This window comes from Arachis ipaensis, chromosome B05, assembly GCF_000816755.2.
Source record: "Arachis ipaensis cultivar K30076 chromosome B05, Araip1.1, whole genome shotgun sequence".
Classification (NCBI taxonomy): Eukaryota; Viridiplantae; Streptophyta; class Magnoliopsida; order Fabales; family Fabaceae; genus Arachis; species Arachis ipaensis.
This window is the reverse complement of record NC_029789.2, coordinates 60,778,760-60,801,016: the sequence shown is the minus strand read 5'-3', so window position 1 is coordinate 60,801,016 and position 22,257 is coordinate 60,778,760. Positions and strand designations below refer to the sequence as shown.

The following is a 22,257-nucleotide window of genomic DNA, read 5'->3' as shown; positions in this document are numbered from 1 at the left end:
ATTCAATGAAATAGCATGGTTTTGTAATTCTCCTTAAATCTTTGCTTAAGTGTGAAAACATGCTTTATAAGCCTTAAAATAGCTAAATTTAATTCACCTTAATTCCATTCGATGCCTTGATATGTTTGTTAAGTGATTTCAGATTCATAAGGCAAGTATTAGATGGAAGAAGTGAAGAGAAAAGCATGCAAAGTGGAGAATTCATGAAGAAATGAGCATTTGAAGGATTGAAGGCCACGCGCACGAGTCACCCACATGTACGCGTGAGGAGGAAATTCGCCAGCGACGCACACGCGTTGTCCACGTGCGCGCATGACAAGAGGCACGTGACCTCATACAGAATTCAAGATGGGTCAAGGGGGGAGTAATTATATTACTTAGGATCATGTAGGTTAGTTTTCTAGAGAGAGAAGCTCCCTCTTCTCTCTAGAATTAGGGTTTTAGGTTAATTTCATCTTAGATTTAGGGTTTAATTCTTGCTTTCATCTACTTTTTCTTGTAATTCATTGTTCTTTCATCCTAGCTCCTCTAGTTTTACTTGTCATTTCCTTTATTTTGTTGCTTTTATGTTGATGAACTCTTGTTGGATTTAGATTTTTATTTAATGCAATTTATGTTTTATGTTCCTTTATTGTCTAATTGAGTTGTTGCTATTGTTTCCTTGCAATTGGGTAGTTGTAGAATTTATATTTCTTGCAATTTAATATGCTTTCCTTTTATGCCTTCCAAGTGTTTGACAAAATGCTTGGTTGGATGTTAGAGTATATTTTTTAGCATTCTTTGCTTGGAAAGAGAAATTAGAAAATCTTGAGTCATTAATACCCAATTTAGATTGGTGATCTAGAGTTGATAGTTAATATTGTTTCCGTTGACGCTAATCTTTTGCTAATTTAATTAGTAAGTTCATTAGGACTTTTGGATTGAGATTAACTAGTCTTATTTGACCTTTTCTAGTGTGAAGTTAACGTTGTACCTTCTTCCATTGTTGGGGATGACGAAATAGAATTAACTCTTATTAAGTGTTGTATTATGATTAATGACTAGGATAGAAAGCCTTAATTCTCAACCCTTGCCATGAATGTCTCTCTTTATTAGTTGCCTTCTTTAGTTGCTTGTTTTACTTTTGTTGTCATTTATTTTCTTGCCTTTTTACCAACTCACCCCTTGGATACCATAACCAATAATATGCATACCTCACTGCAATTCCTTAAGAAGATGACCCGGGACTAATACTCTCGGTTATTTTTATTGGGTGGGACTTGTGACAACCAAAATTAAACTTTGATTGAGCATTACTTATCGGTTTGGAACTATACTTGCAACGAGGTTATTTCTCTTTTACCGAGAAGAAATTCTTAACCGACGATTTTGCTCTTTCACAACACCTGAGGAGGCCAATGAGCTCATTGAGATGTTTGCTAATAACCAATACCTAAACTCATCTGATAAGACTTCAGTAAGAAAATGAGATATGGAAGTGGACACTGCAAATGCAATTCTTACTCAGAACAAACTCTTAGTTCAACCGATGAGCCTTCTCACTCAACAACTAAATAGCATGCAGAGCTCAATTGCTAAAATCTGGAGCATTATTCCTTATGACAAGAATGATGGCTCTCCTCAGAGTGAAACTTACAAAAATGATCAGTATGTACCCGAACAAGTTAATTACATGAGAAGTTCCTCCAGAAGTTTCAATAATGTTCATTACTCTTAGAGCTGTAACCAAGGATGGAGGAACCACCAGAACTATGGAATGAGAGAGAAACCTCAAAGTACCCTTGATTTGGCTTCCATTATTGCAGAACTCACAAAAAATCCAACAAAGCTTTATACAGGAAGCTCAAACCTCATTTGGGAACCAGGAGATACAAATGGACCAAATAAACCAGAGAATATCTTAGCAACTTGCACTAATTAATATGGTTCCCAATAGCGGAGAAGAATGCTAGGCAGTCCAATTGAGGAGTGGCAAAATATTAGTCATTCAACACTAGAACAATAAGAAACAAGATAAAAAAAGAGAGACCAGAGAGCAAAATTGCAGAAAGCACAAATGCCTCCCAGGGTGCTGAACACTCTAAAGGGAGAATCATGGCCACTGAACGGCTAAGGGCGGAGGCATTGGACGCCAAGGAAAATTCAAGGAACATTCCCCCCGGACACCCTGACAACCTCTTTTGAATCACTCTTGATACTCATCCTGCACTACCTAAGGCCCGAAGTACAAGGCCAAACTACCATACCCTCAAAAGCTTTAGAAAGTAGAAAAGGACAAACAATTCTCCATGTTTTTGAAAGTCTTTTCGGAAGCTTGAGATCAACATCCCTTTTGTAGAGGCCCTTGAACAAATGTCTCTATATGCTAAGTTCATGAAGGAAATATTGAATAACAAGAGGGATTGGAAGGAAGTAGAGATAGTGGTGCTTACTAAGGGGTGCAGTGCAGTCATTCAGAGGAATCTTCCTGAGAAACTACAAGATCCTAGGAGCTTTGTGATTCCTTGTACCATTGGAAAGAATCTTATTCGGAAGGCCTTATATGATCTCGGAGCAAGCATCCACCTCATGCTACTATCATGGGTGAGGAATTTCCAAATTGAGGAAGTAAATCCTACCCGTATCTGTCTCCAGCTGGCTGAGCGTTCTATTAAGTTTCTCTTCGGAGTGGTGGAGGACCTACTTCTGAAAGTAGGGTCTTTCATCTTCCCTAGTGACTTTGTTATATTGGATATGGAAGAGGACAAGAACGTTTCCATCATCCTTAGAAGACCCTTCTTAGCCACAGGAAGAGCTCTTATAGGCGTACAGAAGGGTGAAGTAAAACTAAGGGTCAATGAAGAGGAGATTGTGTTAAACGTTTTAGAGGAATTGTAACATCGGGATGATTCTAAAGGATACATGAGGATCGACATCATTGAACCTCTGATTGAAGAAGTGTTTGAAGCTGGAACGCTTGAAGATGACCTGGAAGCCTCCCTTGAAGACACTCTTCTTGAAGTTGATGAACCAATACCTCAGAGGGAGAAGGCTTGCATGCCTAGCACTGAGAAAGGACCTCCTAAACTCAAGTTAAAGCCGCTGTATCCCTCCTTGAAGTATGCATTCCTAAGTGACAAAGACACTTAGCCAGTGATTATAAGTTCTGCACTAAAATAGGAGGAAGAGAAGGCGATGATTCAGGTGCTCAAGAGTCATAAAACAGCTCTTGGATGGACCATTAGTAACTTAAAGGAGATCAGTCCAACCAAGTGTATGCAAAAGATCTTGCTTGAGGATGAAGCTAAACCAGTTGTGCAACCACAGAGGTGACTAAACCCAACCATAAAAGAAATGGTCCAGAAGGAAGTTATGAAACTTTGGGAAGCCATAATTATTTACCCTATTTCTGATAGCCCATGGATAAGTCCAGTACAAATTGTTCCCAAGAAGGGAGGCATGATAGTGATTCAAAATGAAAGGAATGAGCTTATCTCCACAAGAACTGTCACAGGATGGCGCATGTGCATTGACTATAGGAGGCTCAATAATGTTACAAGGAAAGACCACTTTCTCTTACCTTTCATTCATCAAATGCTTGATAGGCTAGCCGGCCATGCCTTCTATTGCTTTTTAGATGGATACTCTGGATACAATCAGATTACAGTAGACCCTTGATAAACCCCAATTTTGTGGTTTATATTGTGCTTAATTTGGGAGATTTTATCACCTTTTCTCACATTTATTCAATGAAATAGCATGGTTTTGCAATTCTCCCTTGATTTGCGCATAAATGTGAAAACATGCTTTTTAGGCCCTAAAATTAGTGATTTTAATTCACTTTAATTCCACTTGATGCCTTGATATGCTTGTTGAGTGATTTCAGGTTCATAATGCAAGTATTGGATGGAATAAGTGAGGAGAAAAGCATGCAAAGTTGGAGAACTCATGAAGAAATGAAGGAACCGTAAAGCTGTCAAGTCTGACCTCTTCGCACTCAAATGACCATAACTTGAGCTACAAAGGTCCAAATAAAGCGGTTTTAGTTGCGTTAGAAAGCTAACATTCGGGGCTTCGAAATGATATAAAATTTCCCATAGTTTCCTGAACGTATAGGGGCGCGCACGCGCCATGTACGCGTGCACGCCGATGCTGCACATGGCCCCCTAAAAGTGAAATTGTGGCCAGCGATTTTACAGCTCATTTTGGGCCCAATCCAACTTATTTTTTATGCTATTTCATGTGGAATTCAAGCTTGGGAAAGGGGGAGCACTTAGTTGTAGTTTTTTCATCATGTAGGTTAGTTTCTAGATAGAGAAGCTCCCTCTTCTCTCTAGAATTAGGTTAGGATTAGGTTAATCTCTCATAGATCCATGTATAATCTCATGTTTTCATCTTGTTTTCTTTCTAATTTCATGCTTCCACTCTTTCATTCTCATGATTTGTAGTGTTAATTTCCCTTTTTGCTCTCTTTTGTGATGATGAACTCATGTTGGATTTGGATTTTCTTTTAATGAAATTTATGTTTGATGTTTCTTTTATTGATGATTTGAGTTGTTAATTTACTTTTCTTGCAATTGGTAATTGGTAGATTTATTATTCTTGCACTTTTACCATACTTTCCATTTGTACCCACCAAGTGTTTGACAAAATGCTTGGTTGGGCTTTAGAGTGGATTTTGAGCATTCTTGGCTTGGAAAGAGTACTTAGGTAATCTTGAGTCATGAAAACCCAACTCATATTGGTGATCTAGAGTTGTTGGTTAATATGATTTCCATTGACTCTAATATTTTGCTAATTCTATTAGTGAGTTGATTAGTACATTTGGATTGAGATTAACTAGTCTTGTTTGACTTTCTCTCATGGAAGATAACTTATACCTTCTTCCAATGTTAGGGATGACGAAAAATGAGATAAATTCTTGTTTATTATTGTGATATGATTGATTAGTCTTGTTTGACTTTCTCCCTATTTGTTGGAGTTGACTAGATAAGATGAATTAATCATTGTATGACTAGGATAGAAAGCATATGATCTCAAACCTTGCCATGAATGTCTCTCTTTATTAATTGCTTCCATTAATTGCTCTCTTTACTTTTCTTGTCATTTATTTTATTGTCCCTTTACCAAACCAAACCCCTTTGTTCCTTCATAGCCAATAATTGCCCACTTCATTGCAATTCCTTGTGAGACAACCCGAGGTTTAAATACTTCGATTAATTCTTATTTGGGTTTGTTACTTGTGACAACCAAAATTTTTGTATGAAAGGATTATTGATTGGTTTGGAAACTATACTTTACAACGAGACTCCATTAGATAAATTCTAAACCGTCAAGAATTCGCTCATCAAAATGGTGCCGTTGCCGGGGAGTTGCAATGGTATTATGTTATTGGCTATTGTGAATATTGTGAATATGTTTTCTTTTTGCTTATTTGTTAGCTTTTGTTAGCTTTAGGACTTTGTTGCTTATTTTTGTTAGTTTTTATTTTTATTTACTATCATGAATTCTCACCCCTTTGGCTATGAGTTTGGCTCAAATTATGTTGTAGGAAATGGGAACTACAATGAGGATGTGCATCAAGGATGGAACAATCAAAGGTGGAGAGAGCCTCAAAGGATTGATCACCCTTCTTGGCAACAACCTCCTCCGATTTCTTATGGGTATAATTCTAATCCTAATGCATATCAATCTAATGGATGTGGTTACCCTTATTGTGATTGTCAACAACCACCACCACATGCCTATGAACTACCCCCTTAACATGACTTTGAACCACCTTACTCACAAGCCCCATACCACCAAACACCTCATTATGACCCTAATCCCTATCCACTATACCAACCACCTTATGAACCATATGAACCACACATGAAACCACCACCATTCCAACACAATTACTCTCAAGAACCACCTCAATATACACCACCTCCATACCCTTACCAAGATGAACCAACTCCCGATCATGAACCTTTGCTTCCAAACAATGAATCTTCTCTTCCACCACCGCCCCCCGATGAAGCCCACACGCAAGAACTAAGAGATCTTAACTCTCAATTCCAAAGGCAACAAGAGGGGATGAAAATGGAGTTTAAGGAGCTAGGAGCCAAGATGGCTATCCTAGTGGAAGCCGTTAGCAATATGGCCTCCTCCCAACTAAGCCTAAGCAACCAAGGTACTCCCATTGACGAATGTGGAGAAGCAATTAAGGAGCATAGTGAGGGAGTGAGTTTAGAGCTTCAAGATGAAGAAGAAGAGTAGAAAGAAGAATTTTCACAAGGGGAGGAAGATGAAACAATTGAGCCGGGAGGAGTGGTTGAAGACCTAGGAGATGTTGGAAGTCCATGGGAATGTAGCATTATAGAGCCCTCTTTCAAGAACCTTGATATTGATGTTGAGGAGGGTGTACAACCTCCAAAGCATATTAGGATTGAAAACTTTGAAGAGGTTGATCAAGAGATGGATTCAATCATTGAGGAGTTCCTATCTACAATTGAATCCTCTTCCATTAGGCTTGAAATTGAGGTCAAAGAAGAAGATGCACAACCTCTTGTGACCTTGGTGAGCAATGAAGAAGAAATTGAATTGGATGTGAGCCACCAAGAGGAAGAGGTTAAAGTTGAGAAGAGTTGTAAAGAGGCGGAGGTAGTCAAGAAAGAGCACAAGGGAGTAGACCTCGCATTGTCTAAGTGTGGGGAGGTCCCCCTTCCTAAGTCACCATCCTACACAACATTCAAGTGGATAAAATTCTTATCTCTAATCTTTACTTTCCCACTTGAATATGGTTTGATTGAAAATGATGGTCAACTTAGAGCTCTTTGTGGAATTAAGAGTAAGAGAGAGTTGTGTAGTGGTTGGAAACATCAATCTAAGTTCATGATGGTTGCATGCTCGAAGTTGAATGGCAATGGTTGGTGTAGAACCAAATTGCATGGGTCTAGGAGAATGTTTGAGTGTTTAATTGAGAATTCTAAGGTCATGCCACCCAATTGGAATCATGATAATCAATTTGAAGATGGGTGTCAAAACAAAGTGTGGGATCCCGGATCACACAAGGAGAATCAAATTTGGGAGCTCATGGTTTGTGAAGAACTCCATCAAAGCTTGAAGATATTAAAATTGAAGAATGGAGCTTATTGGAAATTCAAGCATTGGTGGATGTTCAAGGATAGCTTCAAGCATAAGCCACCTTAAGAGGATCTCCCCATAAGTCCAACTTAAGGACAATAAATAAAAGTGTTAGGTGGGAGACACCCCACCATGGTAATATCTTTTCATTTTCTCTTTTGTATATATTGGTAGAATTAGTTTAAATTCATATTTAGAGTAGTTTGTTGAGTCTATTTGGTAGTCTAATATGTTAAATAAGGTTTTATGGTGTTTGGGTAACTGTTTGGAGGTTTGGAATGCTTGGATTGGTGCAAGAACATGGAAAAATTTTTGGAAAACAGAGCACCAACCCGCGCGTACGCGCGCCTCAAGAATTTTCAACCATCCATGCGGGTGCGCCATGTGCGCAGACACGTGGATTGAAAAATCTCACCCCTCCATACATTGCCCCGAGAGTTGCACCTACATTGCGCCAGCACCATGCCTGAAGCACGCACGCTGTGCGCATGTGCGTCAATAGGGCCACCTGCCCTCCTGGTACATGTTCCAGAGAGTTATGCCCAGTTTGTGCCTATTCTGTGCCTGCAACCCATGTGTGCGCGCACCTAGCGCGTACGCGTCCTTCGGCCAAACTGCACAACGGCGCGTAAGCGTGCATGAAGCGTCCGCGCCGGTATAAAAAAAAGAGTTTTTTTTTCTCATCTTCCATTTTCTTTTGTTTATCGCATTCGTATACTTCTATTCTTTACATTTCAATTTTGTTTCTATAGCCTGTTTTCAATTTTTTTTTCTAAGTTTCTTATTTGAATAATAGTGTTGAATTTTCTTACTCAATTGTTGAGAATTTCTTGGTTAATCTTGGTGCTTCTTGACTTGTTTGATATTGTTGGGTGATGAAACTTTTAAATCAATACTTAATTCTGTATGACTCTTATATTCTTTATGCATTGATATGAACTTACATGTCTATCATGACCCACTCTTTCTAGTCGAACTTGATGCTTTTGAGTGTTCTTCATGCTTTGACTTTACTCTTGCATCAAGTATTAGTTGATATGCCTTAGCTTATATTGCCCTCTCACTTCTATGTTGTAGCTACCATGTAGTGAGAACCTTACTCTTTTTCGGCATTAGCCCCCGCCTACGTTCTACTTGCTTTGCTATCTTTGTTGTAGGCTTAATTCTCTTTCTTTTTCTTTCCTTTTAGGTTGGCCACCAAAAGTGAAAAAGGAAAGGCTTCTAAATGGGGCAACAAACAAGTCATCCGCACAACCTTTTGAAGAAGCTCACCAATTATAGCAACCCATCCACCTTGCTCTTCCTTGCATACACCGAGGACGGTGCAAATTTCTAAGTGTGGGGAGGTCGTCCGACCGATCTCCATGGGTAACAACTTCCTTTTTCAACACCAATTCTTAATTTTCTTTGGTTTGCTAGTTTTTGCATTGCATGATAGGTTGCATGTTAGTTAGAATTTGTATATATTCTATCATTTCTTTTTTTGTTAGGACTACTTAGTTAGGGTGATGACTTATTTTCCAAGAAAAAATTGTTTTTAGGGCACCCTACCAATTTGAAAAAAAAAATTGTGACAAACTTGCTTGAAGAATTTATTTTGGAACATGGTTTTTGAGCTAAGAACACAAGCATGTGAGTTTTGAGCCTAATTGTGTGGTTACATCTTATAACCACTTATTTTCATTCTTGTGTGCATTATTCTCTTTCTATGATTGTAATCTTTGGTTTGTTTGATTCTTTATGTCCATTATTCCATGTATACATGCATTTATATGATTGAGGCCATCATTTCATTTAGCTCACTTACCCAAATAGCCTACCTTTCATCAACCATTGTTAGCCACTTTTGAGCCTATTTAATCCCTTTCGTTCTTAATTTTAGCACATCACTACCCCTAAGTGAAAAATAATAAATGCCCTTAATTTGGATCTTTGATTAGCTTAGGCTAGTGAGGGTGTGTATCATTTGAGTATGGAAAACTTGGGACATTGGTTGAGGTAAAAGTGTAACTTTCATTTTTATTAAAAATATTGGGAATTGGATACACGCTTATGCATTAAATATGTAAAACCATATGCATTGACATGTTTGTATATACTTTAAAAAAATGATAAAGAAAAAAAAAGAACATATATATATAAAGAAAAAAATAGAAAAAGAGAAAGAAAAAAAAAGCAATAAAAAGGGGACAAAAATGCCCCAAGGTAAAGTTCAATAAAAATCAATGCATATGGAATGTGAATTAAAAAGAATGCATGAGTATGTGAAAAAAGTGGGAATCATGGGTAGCTAGGTTGTGTATTAGAATTGTATAGGTTGTTATATGTGTTTGGTGAGAGCTTAGCCTAATCAAAGATGCAAATTTCAAGCTCACTTGACCATATGCATCCTACCTTGACCCTAGCCCCATTACAACCTATGAATAAGTCCTCATGATGAATGTATGCATGCATTGAATAATTGTTGATTGTTAGAAGAAAAACAAATTTTGGAAAGCATGATTAGAGGATAATTGAGTGAATCAACCCTATACACTAGAGCGGATACACTTCCGGTGAGGGTTCGATGCTCAATTTCTTATTCCCGGCTTTCATGAGCTTTCTTCTTGCAAGTCTATTTGAACTTCATTTTGATATTTGAATTGGTAGAGTTTGTGAGTCGTCATATGACCTTTGCCCTACTTGCTTATATATGTGCTTGGAAATTGATTTGCTTTTAACCAAGTAGGTAGAAGCATTTTGTATTTAGTTGCATGCATGTAGATAGATTTATATAGTTTCTTTGCATTGAATAAATGTTCATAACCCTTTTCTTGTCCTTCTTTATTCTTAGCATGAGGACATGCTTGGTTTAAGTGTGGGAAAATTTGATAAACCCCAATTTTATGGTTTATCTTGTACTTAATTTGGGGGATTTTATCACCTTTTCTCACATTTATTCAATGAAATAGCATGGTTTTGCAATTCTCCCTTGATTTGCGCTTAAATGTGAAAACATGCTTTTTAGGCCCTAAAATTAGTGATTTTAATTCACTTTAATTCCACTCGATGCCTTGATATGATTGTTGAGTGATTTCAAGTTCATAAGGCAAGTATTGAATGGAAGAAGTGGGGAGAAAAGCATGAAAAGTGGGAGAACTCATGAAGAAATGAAGGAACCGTAAAGTTGTCAAGCCTGACCTCTTCGCACTCAAATGACCATAACTTGAGCTACAGAGGTCCAAATAAAGCGGTTTTAGTTGCGTTAGAAAGCTAACATTCGGGGCTTCGAAATGATATAAAATTTTCCATAGTTTCCGAAACGTATAGAAGCGCGCACGCGCCATGTATGTGTGCGTGCCGATGCTGCACATGGCCCACTAAAAGTGAAATCGTGGCCAGCAATTTTGCAGCTCATTTTGGGTCCAATCCAACTCATTTTTGATACTATTTCATGTGGAATTCAAGCTTGAGCAAGGGGGAGCACTTAGTTGTAGTTTTTTCATCAAGTAGGTTAGTTTCTAGAGAGAGAATCTTCCTCTTCTCTCTAGAATTAGGTTAGGATTAGGTTAATCTCTCAAAGATCCATGTTTAATCTCATGTTTTCATCTTGTTTTCTTTCTAATTTCATGCTTCCACTCTTTCATTCTCATGATTTGTAGTGTTAATTTCCCTTTTTGCTCTCTTTTGTGATGATGAACTCATGTTGAATTTGGATTTTCTTTTAATGAAATTTATGTTTGATGTTTCTTTTATTGATGATTTGAGTTGTTGATTTATTTTTCTTGCAATTGGTAGTTGGTAGATTTATTATTCTTGCACTTTTACCATGCTTTCTATTTGTACCCACCAAGTGTTTGACAAAATGCTTGGTTGGGCTTTAGAGTAGATTTTGAGCATTCTTGACTTGGAAAGAGTAATTAGGTAATCTTAAGTCATGAAAACCCAACTCATGTTAGTGATCCAGAGTTGTTAGTTAATATAATTTCCATTGACTCTAATCTTTTGCTAATTCTATTAGTGAGTTGATTAGTACATTTGGATTGAGGTTAACTAGTCTTGTTTGACTTTCTCTCATGGAAGATAACTTATACCTTCTTCCAATGTTAGGGATGATGAAATGAGATAAATTCTTATTTATTATTGTGATATGATTGATTAGTCTTGTTTGACTTTCTCCCTATTTGTTGGAGTTGACTAGACAAGATGAATTAATCATTGTATGACTAGGATAGAAAGCCTATGATCTCAAACCTTGCCATGAATGTCTCTCTTTATTAATTGCTTCCATTAATTGTTTTCTTTACTTTTCTTGTCATTTATTTTATTGTCCCTTTACCAAACCAAACCCCTTTGTTCCTTCATAGATTGCCCACTTCATTGCAATTCCTTGTGAGACGACCCGAGGTTTAAATACTTCGGTTAATTCTTGTTTGGGGTTTGTTACTTGTGACGACCAAAATTTTTGTATGAAAGGATTATTGATTGGTTTGGAAACTATACTTTACAACGAGACTCCATTAGATAAATTCTAAACCATCAAGAATTCGCTCATCAACCCTCAAGACCAAGAGAAGATGGCGTTCACTTGTCCCTTTGGAGTATTTGCCTACCGGAGGATACCGTTTGGAATCTGTAATGCCCTAACAACTTTTCAGAGGTATATGCCTTCTATTTTTTCAAACATGGTTGAATAGTTCATTGAGGTATTTATCAATGACTTCTCTGTTTTTGGTTATTCTTTTGATTCTTGTCTTAAGCATCTAGCATTGGTCTTGAAATGTGTCAAGAAATAAACGTCATTTTAAACTGGGAAAAATGTGACTTTATGGTAACTGAGGGGATTGTTCTTGGTCACCGAATTTCAAATAAGGGAATAGAAGTTGATAAAGCCAAGGTGGAAGTAATTGAAAAATTACCACCACCCACTAATGTTAAGGCAATAAGAAGTTTCTTAGGGCATTCAGAATTTTACAAGAGGTTTATAAAGGATTTTCCTAAGATTGCAAAACCGCTGAGTAACCTCTTGGTTGCTGACAATCCTTTTGTTTTTGACAAAGAATGCCTGCATGCCTTTAAAACTTTAAAAGCAAAGCTTGTCTCTGCACCCATTATCGCCCCTCCTAACTGGGACATGCTATTTGAACTAATGTATGATACTAGTGATTATGCTATAGTGGCTGTCTTGGGACAGAGACAAGACAAGTTTATGCACGTCATTTATTATGCCAGTCATATTTTGAATGATGGGCAAAAGAACTACACCACTACAGAGAAGGAATTACTGGCTATTATCTATGCAATTGATAAGTTTAGATCCTACTTAATTAGTTCCAAGTTATTGTTTATACTAACCATGATGCTCTTAAGTACCTTCTAACCAAGCAGGATTCTAAACCAAAATTGATCTGGTGGGTACTGCTTTTTCAGGAATTTGACATTGAGATTAGGGATAGGAAAGGAAAAGAGAATTAAGTGGCTGATCATCTGTCCAGAATTGAGCCTGAAGAAGGAACACCACCCCTCACTACTGTGACTAAGGGCTTCTCGGATGAGTACCTCTTTATGATTTAGAGGGCTCCATGGTTTGCGGACATTGCAAACTATAAGGCCATGAGGTTCATCTCCAAGGAGTACACTAAGCAACAAGTTAGAAAACTTTTACATGATGCCAAATACTACTTGTGGGATGAACCCTACCTTTTCAAGAGATGCTCGGATGGGATGATCAGGCATTGTATCTCAGAGGATGAAACACAGCAGATTTTCTAGCATTGTTACGGTTCTGAGTATGGAGGCCACTTTGGGGGAGAAAGAACAACCACCAAGGTCCTTCAAAGCGGGTTCTATTGGCCAACCCTCTTCAGATACTCACGGGAATTTGTAAGGAACTGTGACAAGTGCCAAAAAGCAGGGAATCTTCCTCACAATCATGAAATGCCACAGCAAGGAATTTTGGAGATTGAGTTGTTTGATGTATGAGAAATCGATTTCATGGGACCTTTTCCACCCTCATACTCAAACACATACATCTTTGTGGTAGTAGATTATATGTCCAAATGGGTGAAGGCAATAGTGCCACCCACTAATGACACCAGAGTCATGCTGAATTTCTTGCAGAGATATATTTTCAGCAGGTTTGGTGTCCCAAGGACACTGATCAATGATGGAGGCAGCCACTTCTATAACAAATAGCTGGACTCACTTCTACAAAGATATGGAATCTTTCATAAGGTGGCAACCCCCTATCACCCACAGACAAGTGGACAGGCTAAAGTCCCAAACAGAGAACTCAAGAGGATCTTAGAGAAGACAGTGAGCACCTCACAGAAGGACTGGACAAGAAGACTTGATGATGCTCTCTGGGCATAAATAACAGCTTTCAAGACCCCTATTGGAATGTCTCCATACCAGTTGCTCTATGGTAAGGCTTGTCATTTGCCAATGGAGACGGAGCACAGAGCATACTGGGCAACAAAGTTTCTGAACTTTAATGCCAAAGCTGCAGGAGAGAAAAGGTTTCTCCAGTTGAATGAGCTTGATGAGTTCAGACACTCTGCCTATGAAAATGCCAAGCTCTACAAAGAAAAGGCAAAGAAGTGGCATGATAGAAAGATAGCTTCAAGAGTATTTGAGCCTGGCCAGAAGGTTTTACTATTTAATTTTTGGCTCAAGCTCTTTCTTGGGAAGCTCAAGTCAAGATGGTCAGGACCTTTTGTGGTCACTGGAGTGTCACCCTATGGTCATGTGGAACTTCAAGATAGGAACTCAGACAACAAATTCATAGTCAATGGCCAGAGAGTGAAACACTATCTTGGAGATGATATTGATCGCCAGAGGTCCACCCATCTGCTAACATAGCAAATGTGAATGTCAAGCTAATGACAGTAAAGAAGCACTTGTTGGAAGGCAACCCAACCATGAGTATTCTTTAGCTCGTTTCAATTTATTTCATTTTTGTTTTATTTTGATTTCAATTCATTTCATTTTTATTGATTTCAATAATTTTCCTACGTTTTCTAATGTTTGTGGTCATGTATAGCACTCAGAACAGGGACAGGAGGACGTAGACAGAAAAATAGAACACCCTAGAGGATTAATGCTGCCAACACTAAACGCTGGGGAAGTCGTTTAGCGCCATAAGGAGAGTAGTGATTTGGGTGTTTCACACCTAATTTGGATGTCCAACTCACATTTTTTATCCCCTTGGGGCGTTTCACATCCCAATTGGGCATTTAGCACTACCAAGGGTGCAAAAACAAAGACAGAGAGAGAAAGAAAGACAGAGAGAGAGAGAGAGAGAGAGAGAGAGAGAGGAGGTGCGGGCACTTAATGCCAGAAGTGGCGTTTCATGCCAGAAGGGGGGCAGTGACATCCCCATTTGGGAGCTAAACGCCAGGGAATGTGTTTAACGCCACCAGGGGATAAATTTCATACCCAATCTTCTTAATTTCACCCCATATCTCACTATTTCAATTTCATATCTTTTTCATACCATATCTTTTTTATTTTATTCCCTCCTCTTCCACTACTCATTCTCATCCATCAAACCCTCTCTACATCCCCATTACTTTCATCCCATATCTCCACAATCTTTACTCATATCTTTTCATATCATATCTTCATCCATCAAAATTTACTTCAAATTTTCCACCCCCTATGACCGAAGTTGAACCACCCCCACCCCTATAAATAGCACTTCAATTCTCACCTCTTCTTACACCTTAATTCTATTCTTCCTTCTCAATTTTGTCTCCCCTTCTATCTTTCTCTTCTCTCTTCTCTTTACTTGGGGACGAGTAAAAGTTTTAAGTTTAGTGTTGGGGCACTCCGCTTTTCACTCTCCTCAAACTCTTTTTGGCACCAAAGGTTGGAGAATCTTCTTCGGGAAACAGGAAGGAAAAATCTCTCTCCACAATCCCACATGAGCTTTACCAGTTCTACACTAAGCTTCATGAAGAGCACTACTACAATATTGTTAGCAAATACCGGAAGTGAGGTTCAAATTGAAAGCTTATGAGTATTCAAAAATTCAAGAACAAATTCAAAATAGAGGTTAGAAAGTTCTGGCCAATCCTGTAACTGAAGTTGGAGTTCTAAAGGTCAGAGAGTTCTATGCAAATCTGTGGATGACGGACAAACACAAGAATGAGCATCCCGAGTTTAAGACTTGGCACACCATGGTCCGAGGAAAGACTCTGCAATTTGGAATGGGAAAAGTGAGAGAGATACTTCAGCTGCTGATGATAGAATTAACGTTAGTTTAGAATTTCACAAAAATATAGAATCTCGTTGCAAGCATAGTCTAGACCAACAATTAACTCTCAATCAAAGTTTAAATCAAAGATGTTACAATTCAAATCAAATAACCAAGAGTATTTAAACTCCCAGGTCGTTCTCCCTAGGAATTGCAATGAAATGTTCAATTATTGTCTATGAGACAAGGGGGTTTTGGGATAGCAAGTAATTAAAATGCAAGAAATTAAATAAGCATGCAAGGAAATTAAAACTCAAAGCAAGTAAAGCAAAAAGGGAAATCAAGTGCCAAAAAGGACTCTTGGCAAGGATTGGGAAATTGAGGATTCCTATCCTAGTCATGGACCACAAACATGGTAATTACGTAGAATTAATCCCAATTAGTCTATCCTAACATCGAGGATAAGTCAAAAGGACATAATTGATCTCAATCCATAAATCCTAGTTAACTCACTAATTAACTTAGTGAAAGACTAGCGTCAATAGAAATCACACCAATTAACAATCCTAATACAATGTGGAATGGACATCCATAACTCAAGTTTTCCTAATTACCCAATTCCAAGTCAAGAGTGTGAAAAACTATACAAAAGCTAAAAGAGACATTTTATCAAACACCTAGCATGCATAAAAGGAAAAATATCATAAATTGCAATAAAAATAAATTCTATAACTATCAATTGTAATAAAATGATAATAACAACTCAAATAAGCATTAAAAAAACATAAAACATCAAAATTGCATTAAATGGAATTAAAAGTGACGGGTGTGTTCAAAGAACTAAAGTGGCATGAAAACAAAATTAACAAAGGAAACTCAGAGATTAAAGCCAATAAAACATGAAAATGTAAATGAAACTAGAATAAAACAAGAATTAAAGAGAAAGAGTAAAGAGAGAATAAAGCTAAAAACCCTAATTCTAGAGAGAATGGGGAGCTTCTCTCTCTAGAAAACTAACTAAAACATGTAAAAACTTAAACTTAATTGCTCCCCCCTTGCTTCCACTTGAATTGGGGTTGAAATAGCTTCAGAAATGAGTTGGATTGGGTTTTGGAGGCCCAAAATTCGCCCCCAGTGATTTGCAATAAATGAGCTCACGTGACTCGAGTCACGCGTACGCGTCACTGAGCAAAATTCACTCCCACGTGTACACGTGGGACACGCATACGTGTCGCCTGACTCGCGCTTGTGCGCACGCACGCATTGCTTGTACGCAAGCACAGACGCTAGAACTTCCAAACTCCATTTCTTCATTGTTTCTTCTCTTTTGCATGCTCTTTTTCTCACTTCTTCAACCCATACTTGCCTTGGAAACCTGAAATCACTTAGCACACATATCAAGGCATCAAATGGGATTAAAGTGAATAAAATTTATCAATTAAAAGGCCTAAAGAGCATGTTTTCACTTTCAAGCACAATTTAGAAAGAAATCATGAAACTATGCTATTTCAATGGATAAGTGCAAGAAAAATTGATGAAATCCACCCAAATAGAGCAAATAAATACCATGAAATGTGGATTCATCAGCTGCCCCCATCTAAAGATAACCCTCACTCTTATAATAGGAGAGTCAAAGCTGATCCGAGGTTAGATCAAGTCTTCAAAGAGATATGCCTCCCTGGAGCACAATGGAGGAAGAATGCCAAGGGCCGGCCATACCAACTGAGAAGGAATGATCTCCAGCTAGTTGCTAGAGGATAGCTGGAGTTCATTCAGCACTCCATCCTCCCCACTAGTAACCAGTCTGAGGTCACTGTGAGGCGAGTTGTGATGATCCACTGCATTATGCTTGGCAATAAGGTGGAAATTCATCAAGTGATCCCTTTGCAGATATACAGTATCCCTTATGAACTGTGTGGAACGAGAGTATGACCTTTTTCTACATGAGTTCTTGTGATTCTTGAGAGAGTTATCTCGCTTGAACTACAGCTTGAAAATAACTTCCTCCTAAATTGCTAATTACAGGAATTGATTGGGATATGTGACATAAAATCCTATTAGCTTTGGGTAATTAGGGTTTTGTGGCCATAAACTAGTTTTTGAACTTAACCCTCTAATCGAAATTAAGTGACCACGAGAGTGGCGGTTAATGAAGGTTAGATGAGGCTAAATCACTAAGAGATTAGGATTTATGCATTTATAGTTTGCCATGGAATGAATCATGCATTGTTAAAATTGTTGGTAAGAGCTTTTAATCCAGAAAAGTAAATAATGATGATACTAATATAATGATGAACGAATAACTCAATCATGAAATAGATCAATATAAGAATTCAAAATAAAATAAACTTATATTAATAATCATGGTTGCAAAAATTAAACCGGTCAATAAACCGGTAAGACGACTAATTCACTGGTTTAATGATTCGACCGGGATTCAATTAAAGTTCAACCAGTTTAATTAAATATTTAAATTCAATAATTTTTAAGTAAAAAAAATTAATATAAAAATAATTTTAGAGAGATAAGCACAATGGATATATTAAGATGCTCAATAAAAAGTTAAAAACACTAATAGGAATAATGTATTCATAGTAATTTTTTCCTCCGTTATTTAGATGAAAATGGTACCAATCAAATAAAAAGAATTCTCTAAACTACGTTCTCAACAATTACCTAATTCTATAATAAAATGAGAAGCACTAACACTAAATACATTAACATATTCAATAAAAAGTTAAAAACACTAATAAGAATAATACATTCATAGTAATTAACACAAGGTCCCTCCGTGGCTCTTGACGTCATTTGTTGCTACCCCTACTCCAAGTTCTGTTGATGCCACTCAATCCTTGCTCATCAGCCACTCTCTACGATCACTACCGTGAGTTTAGGCTTTTTTTTTTTCTCAGGGTTGAGTTCAAGCTTGTTGATCCAAAGAACAAATTACTATCACAAACAAAAAATAACATGCGCAAATTCTCCAAACTGAGATTCAAAAAGGTCCAATAACACCGCTAACATTATATCCAATTTCATTTTCGTCGTACTCAGTAAATGAGCAATGCGGACAGTGGCGGAGCTTAATTAGGGTAATGGGGTCATATCTCCCAAATTTTTTATAAAAAAATTAGTAGTAGTTCTTAAAAAAAAATAAAGAGTAGTTTAATTGGGTCAAATGCTTTACTATAATTTAGGGTACCTAGGTTTAATTTCTATCTCATGTTTTATTTCTCATTATAAAAACACGTTTTGCTTCTCATTCTAAAATTAGGTATTTTTATTTATTTAATTTAATTTTTCATATGAAAAAAATATTATAATATTCAATAAATATTGATATTATTGTATTGTATAAATTGATAAAAAATCAATAAATATTATAAATTTTAATATTTATCCTTCTAATTTTTATTTACATATTTTATAGGATATATGTTTAAATTTTTATACAAAATAATGACAAAAAATCAAAGACTTGATGCATTTTTTAGGAGGAAGACTAATATTCAAGAAGGAGAGCATATAACTTCTACAATATCAACACCTATAAATAATTCTTCTACTTTAATGAATCACGAAAGAAGTGAGATACAACCTTAGAAAATTCAAAGAGTTGTATCAGATGAGTTTGACTTTAAATTTTTATATTAAATTTTTGGCCTCCCCAAAATTTTGTTTCAAGTTTCGCCACTATATGCGGGGCTTGTCCAATCCATTGACAAAAAAAAATGAGCTATGCGGCTCAACAGCAAGGCCATCTTTCTTACTCCTTCTACTACCTGCTTAAAGGAATCTCTTCCTTATCCTTTTTACTACATGTCAACATCTTTCTATCTCTGTATCATATAATTCACCTTAATATATTTATTAAACTAATTATTAGTCATTTTCTATAATAAAAATATTATAATTATTTTTTATAAAAAAATATTAATTTAAATCGATTTAAAATATAATTTATCGACTTTTTAGTCAAATAACATATTTAATAAATTATATGTATTAAATTTTAATTATTAAAAATATCTTAAAAAAACGTATTAGACTTCTTTATATGAATGTTCTCATAAAAAAATTAAAATAAGAGTCGGTTAATGTCTTATTTTATCTAGTTCCGTAATCATTTGGGAACAGCAACAGGCTCAGCTACTGCTACTCGATCTCTGTTCCCGAAATCCAAAATTGATTCTCAAGGCCACGGTTCAAATACAAATACAGCCTTCCATTCTCCTTTTTTGGTTCTTTATCATAGTATTATATTCTATTTAACCATGGTTAATAATCCAAAAACTTTTAACCACTCCCACTCACCGACTTCTATATAACTTGTAACTGCCCTTCAGCACTCTTCGTCTTCTGCGTAACATTACCTTCATTTTCTCTTCCTTTCTCAAGGAAAAACCATTTGTTAAATTCCCTCAAGTCACAACTTTTTCCAACCAAAAAACAAATTTGAGGAAAAACAAGTATCAAAAAATAATGTCGCTAGAGTTTAAACTTCTTTTCTTCCCCAACCTTGTTCAGCAACCTATCTCAACTCTCCATGCTGCTCTTGCGGTGCTCTTCGTGGTCACTTGTTTCTTCTGGCTTTCTCCAGGTGGGCTTGCATGGGCCCTGGCAAAGTCCGTTGGTGGGACAGTTATTCCCGGCCCGTCGGGCCTACCTCTACTTGGTCTCCTTCGTGTCTTCATGGGGGAGACACCGCACCGTGTCCTTGCTAAGTTGGCCCAGTCCTTTAGGGCCGATAAGCTCATGGGCTTTTCAGTGGGCTTAACCCGGTTCGTCATCTCAAGCGACCCGGCAACTGCTAAAGAGATTCTGGGAAGCCCAGATTTTGCTGACAGGCCCGTAAAAGAGTCGGCTTACGAGCTCCTCTTCCATAGGGCAATGGGGTTCGCACCGTACGGAGAATACTGGAGGAACCTGAGGAGGATCTCGTCGAGCCACTTGTTCTGTCAGAAGAGGCTCACGGGCTTCGAAGGGTTCAGGAGATCAGTTGGCTTGAACATGGTGAAAGATTTCAAGTCCATGATGGGAGAGAAGGGACACGTTGATGTGAAAAAGGTGCTTCATTTCGGGTCCTTGAACAATGTAATGATGATGGTGTTTGGGAAGTGCTATGAATTTTTGAACGGTAACGATGGTAACGGTGTTATGCTTGAAGAGCTTGTTAGTGAAGGGTATGAGTTGTTGGGTGTTTTTAACTGGAATGACCATTTTCCTGTTCTCGGGTGGATGGACCTTCAGGGTGTGAGGAGAAGGTGTAGGTGTTTGGCTTCAAAGGTGAATGTGTTTGTTGGGAAGATTATAGAGGATCATAGGGTGAAGAGGGTTTCGGGTGAGTATGTTGCTGGTGAAACCGTTGGAGACTTCGTTGATGTCTTGCTTGATTTGGAGAAAGAGAACAAGCTCACTGATTCTGATATGATTGCTGTTCTTTGGGTAATCTTCTTCTAGCTTTTTTCTTTCTCGATGATATCCTCCTTATTAATTACTTTGCTAGTTATTGACCTATTGTTCAAAAAATTAGTAAAGTATCAACTTTTTGTTACATGTTTAATATATTGAAATTTTAATGTTTTATTTTTTAATAAAAATACGTTTTTTAGTGTTTTAAAAAACATAGAGAATATTTTCTATGAATATCTTTGTAGTGTGTAACATTGTTATTTTGTTGGTACTTCATTATGATATTTGTATAGGATTTCTACTTATAGGTTCTCAAGGTTGAAAATGAATTTATTGGATGTAATATGTTTTTTTACCGTATATGTTGATGTTACACCTAACATTGTTTCGTTGGTATTTGATGTTCTTTATAGGAAATGATTTTCAGAGGAACGGACACAGTGGCCATCTTACTGGAATGGGTACTTGCAAGAATGGTTCTTCATCCAGATATGCAAGCCAAGGCACAAGACGAGATTGATGAAGTGGTTGGGTCAAGGCCGGTTTTGGATATTGACATACCCAACCTGCCTTACCTACAGTGCATTGTGAAGGAGGCCCTAAGGTTACACCCACCGGGGCCACTTCTTTCATGGGCCCGTCTTGCCATACGCGATGTCTTCATTGGGGACAAGCTCGTACCGGCTGGAACCACAGCGATGGTTAACATGTGGGCCATAACGCACAACGAAGATGTGTGGCCGGAACCTGACGTATTCAAGCCGGAGAGATTCATGGAAATTGGAAGAGATGTGAATATAATCGGCTGTGATCTTAGGCTTGCTCCTTTTGGTGCTGGGAGAAGGGTGTGCCCAGGTAAGTCCATGGGCCTGGCCACCGTTCACCTCTGGTTTGCTCAGCTTCTCCAGGGCTTTCAGTGGGTCCCGTGTGAGGAAAAGCCTGTGGACTTGTCTGAGTGCCTCAAGCTTTCAATGGAAATGAAGTCGCCCCTTATTTGCAAAGCTGTTCCTAGGGTTGTTGCTTGATAAAGAGTGATTAGTTGAGACATGACTTTTGTGTGTCTGTCTGGGGACAATATGGTACTTTTAAGTTATAATGATCTTTTGGTCTATTTTAATTTGCTAAGTTTAAGTAGGGTTTAATTAGGCACAGCCCTTTCAAGAATCTAGCTAATGTTTCAATTTTAAGCTAATCTTAGATGCACTTGAGTTTGTGGCATGAAGTCTTAGGTTTAGAGAAATGTTTAATCTCTGTTTAAGGTAAGCTAGAGAGAAAAAGGAGATCGAGGTATCTTAAGCTAATACTTTCAAGTTTGGACTATGTTTGCATGAAGCTTGAAATATGCAAGTTAATGTAAATATCAGTAAGCTACTTCTATTAAATCTGTGATTTTACTTTAATATGTATTCCTGTATTCGGTTGTATAAATTGGTATTTTTACTGCGATTGTGTAGTTAATGAGTGTTTCATGAGTAAGGACGAATTTGGTTTAGTGTGTTTGAATGCTATGAAATTATTATAGGTAGATTTTATTTTAATGATTTTTAAAATATTTTTAACGA

General features: G+C 37.4%; 2 protein-coding genes across 2 annotated transcripts; both read left to right on the top strand.

Moving 5' to 3' along the window:
• Positions 2,353–2,877, top strand: LOC107640627. Its single transcript, XM_016344137.1, has one exon. The coding sequence runs from the start codon at positions 2,353–2,355 to the stop codon at positions 2,875–2,877; it is 525 nt and encodes a 174-aa protein (XP_016199623.1).
• On the top strand, positions 19,629–22,097 carry LOC107641874 (cytochrome P450 78A5-like). Its single transcript, XM_016345287.2, has 2 exons — positions 19,629–20,728; positions 21,109–22,097. Exons 1-2 carry the CDS (start codon positions 19,766–19,768, stop codon positions 21,718–21,720), a joined length of 1,575 nt encoding a protein of 524 aa, XP_016200773.1. The 5' UTR covers positions 19,629–19,765; the 3' UTR covers positions 21,721–22,097.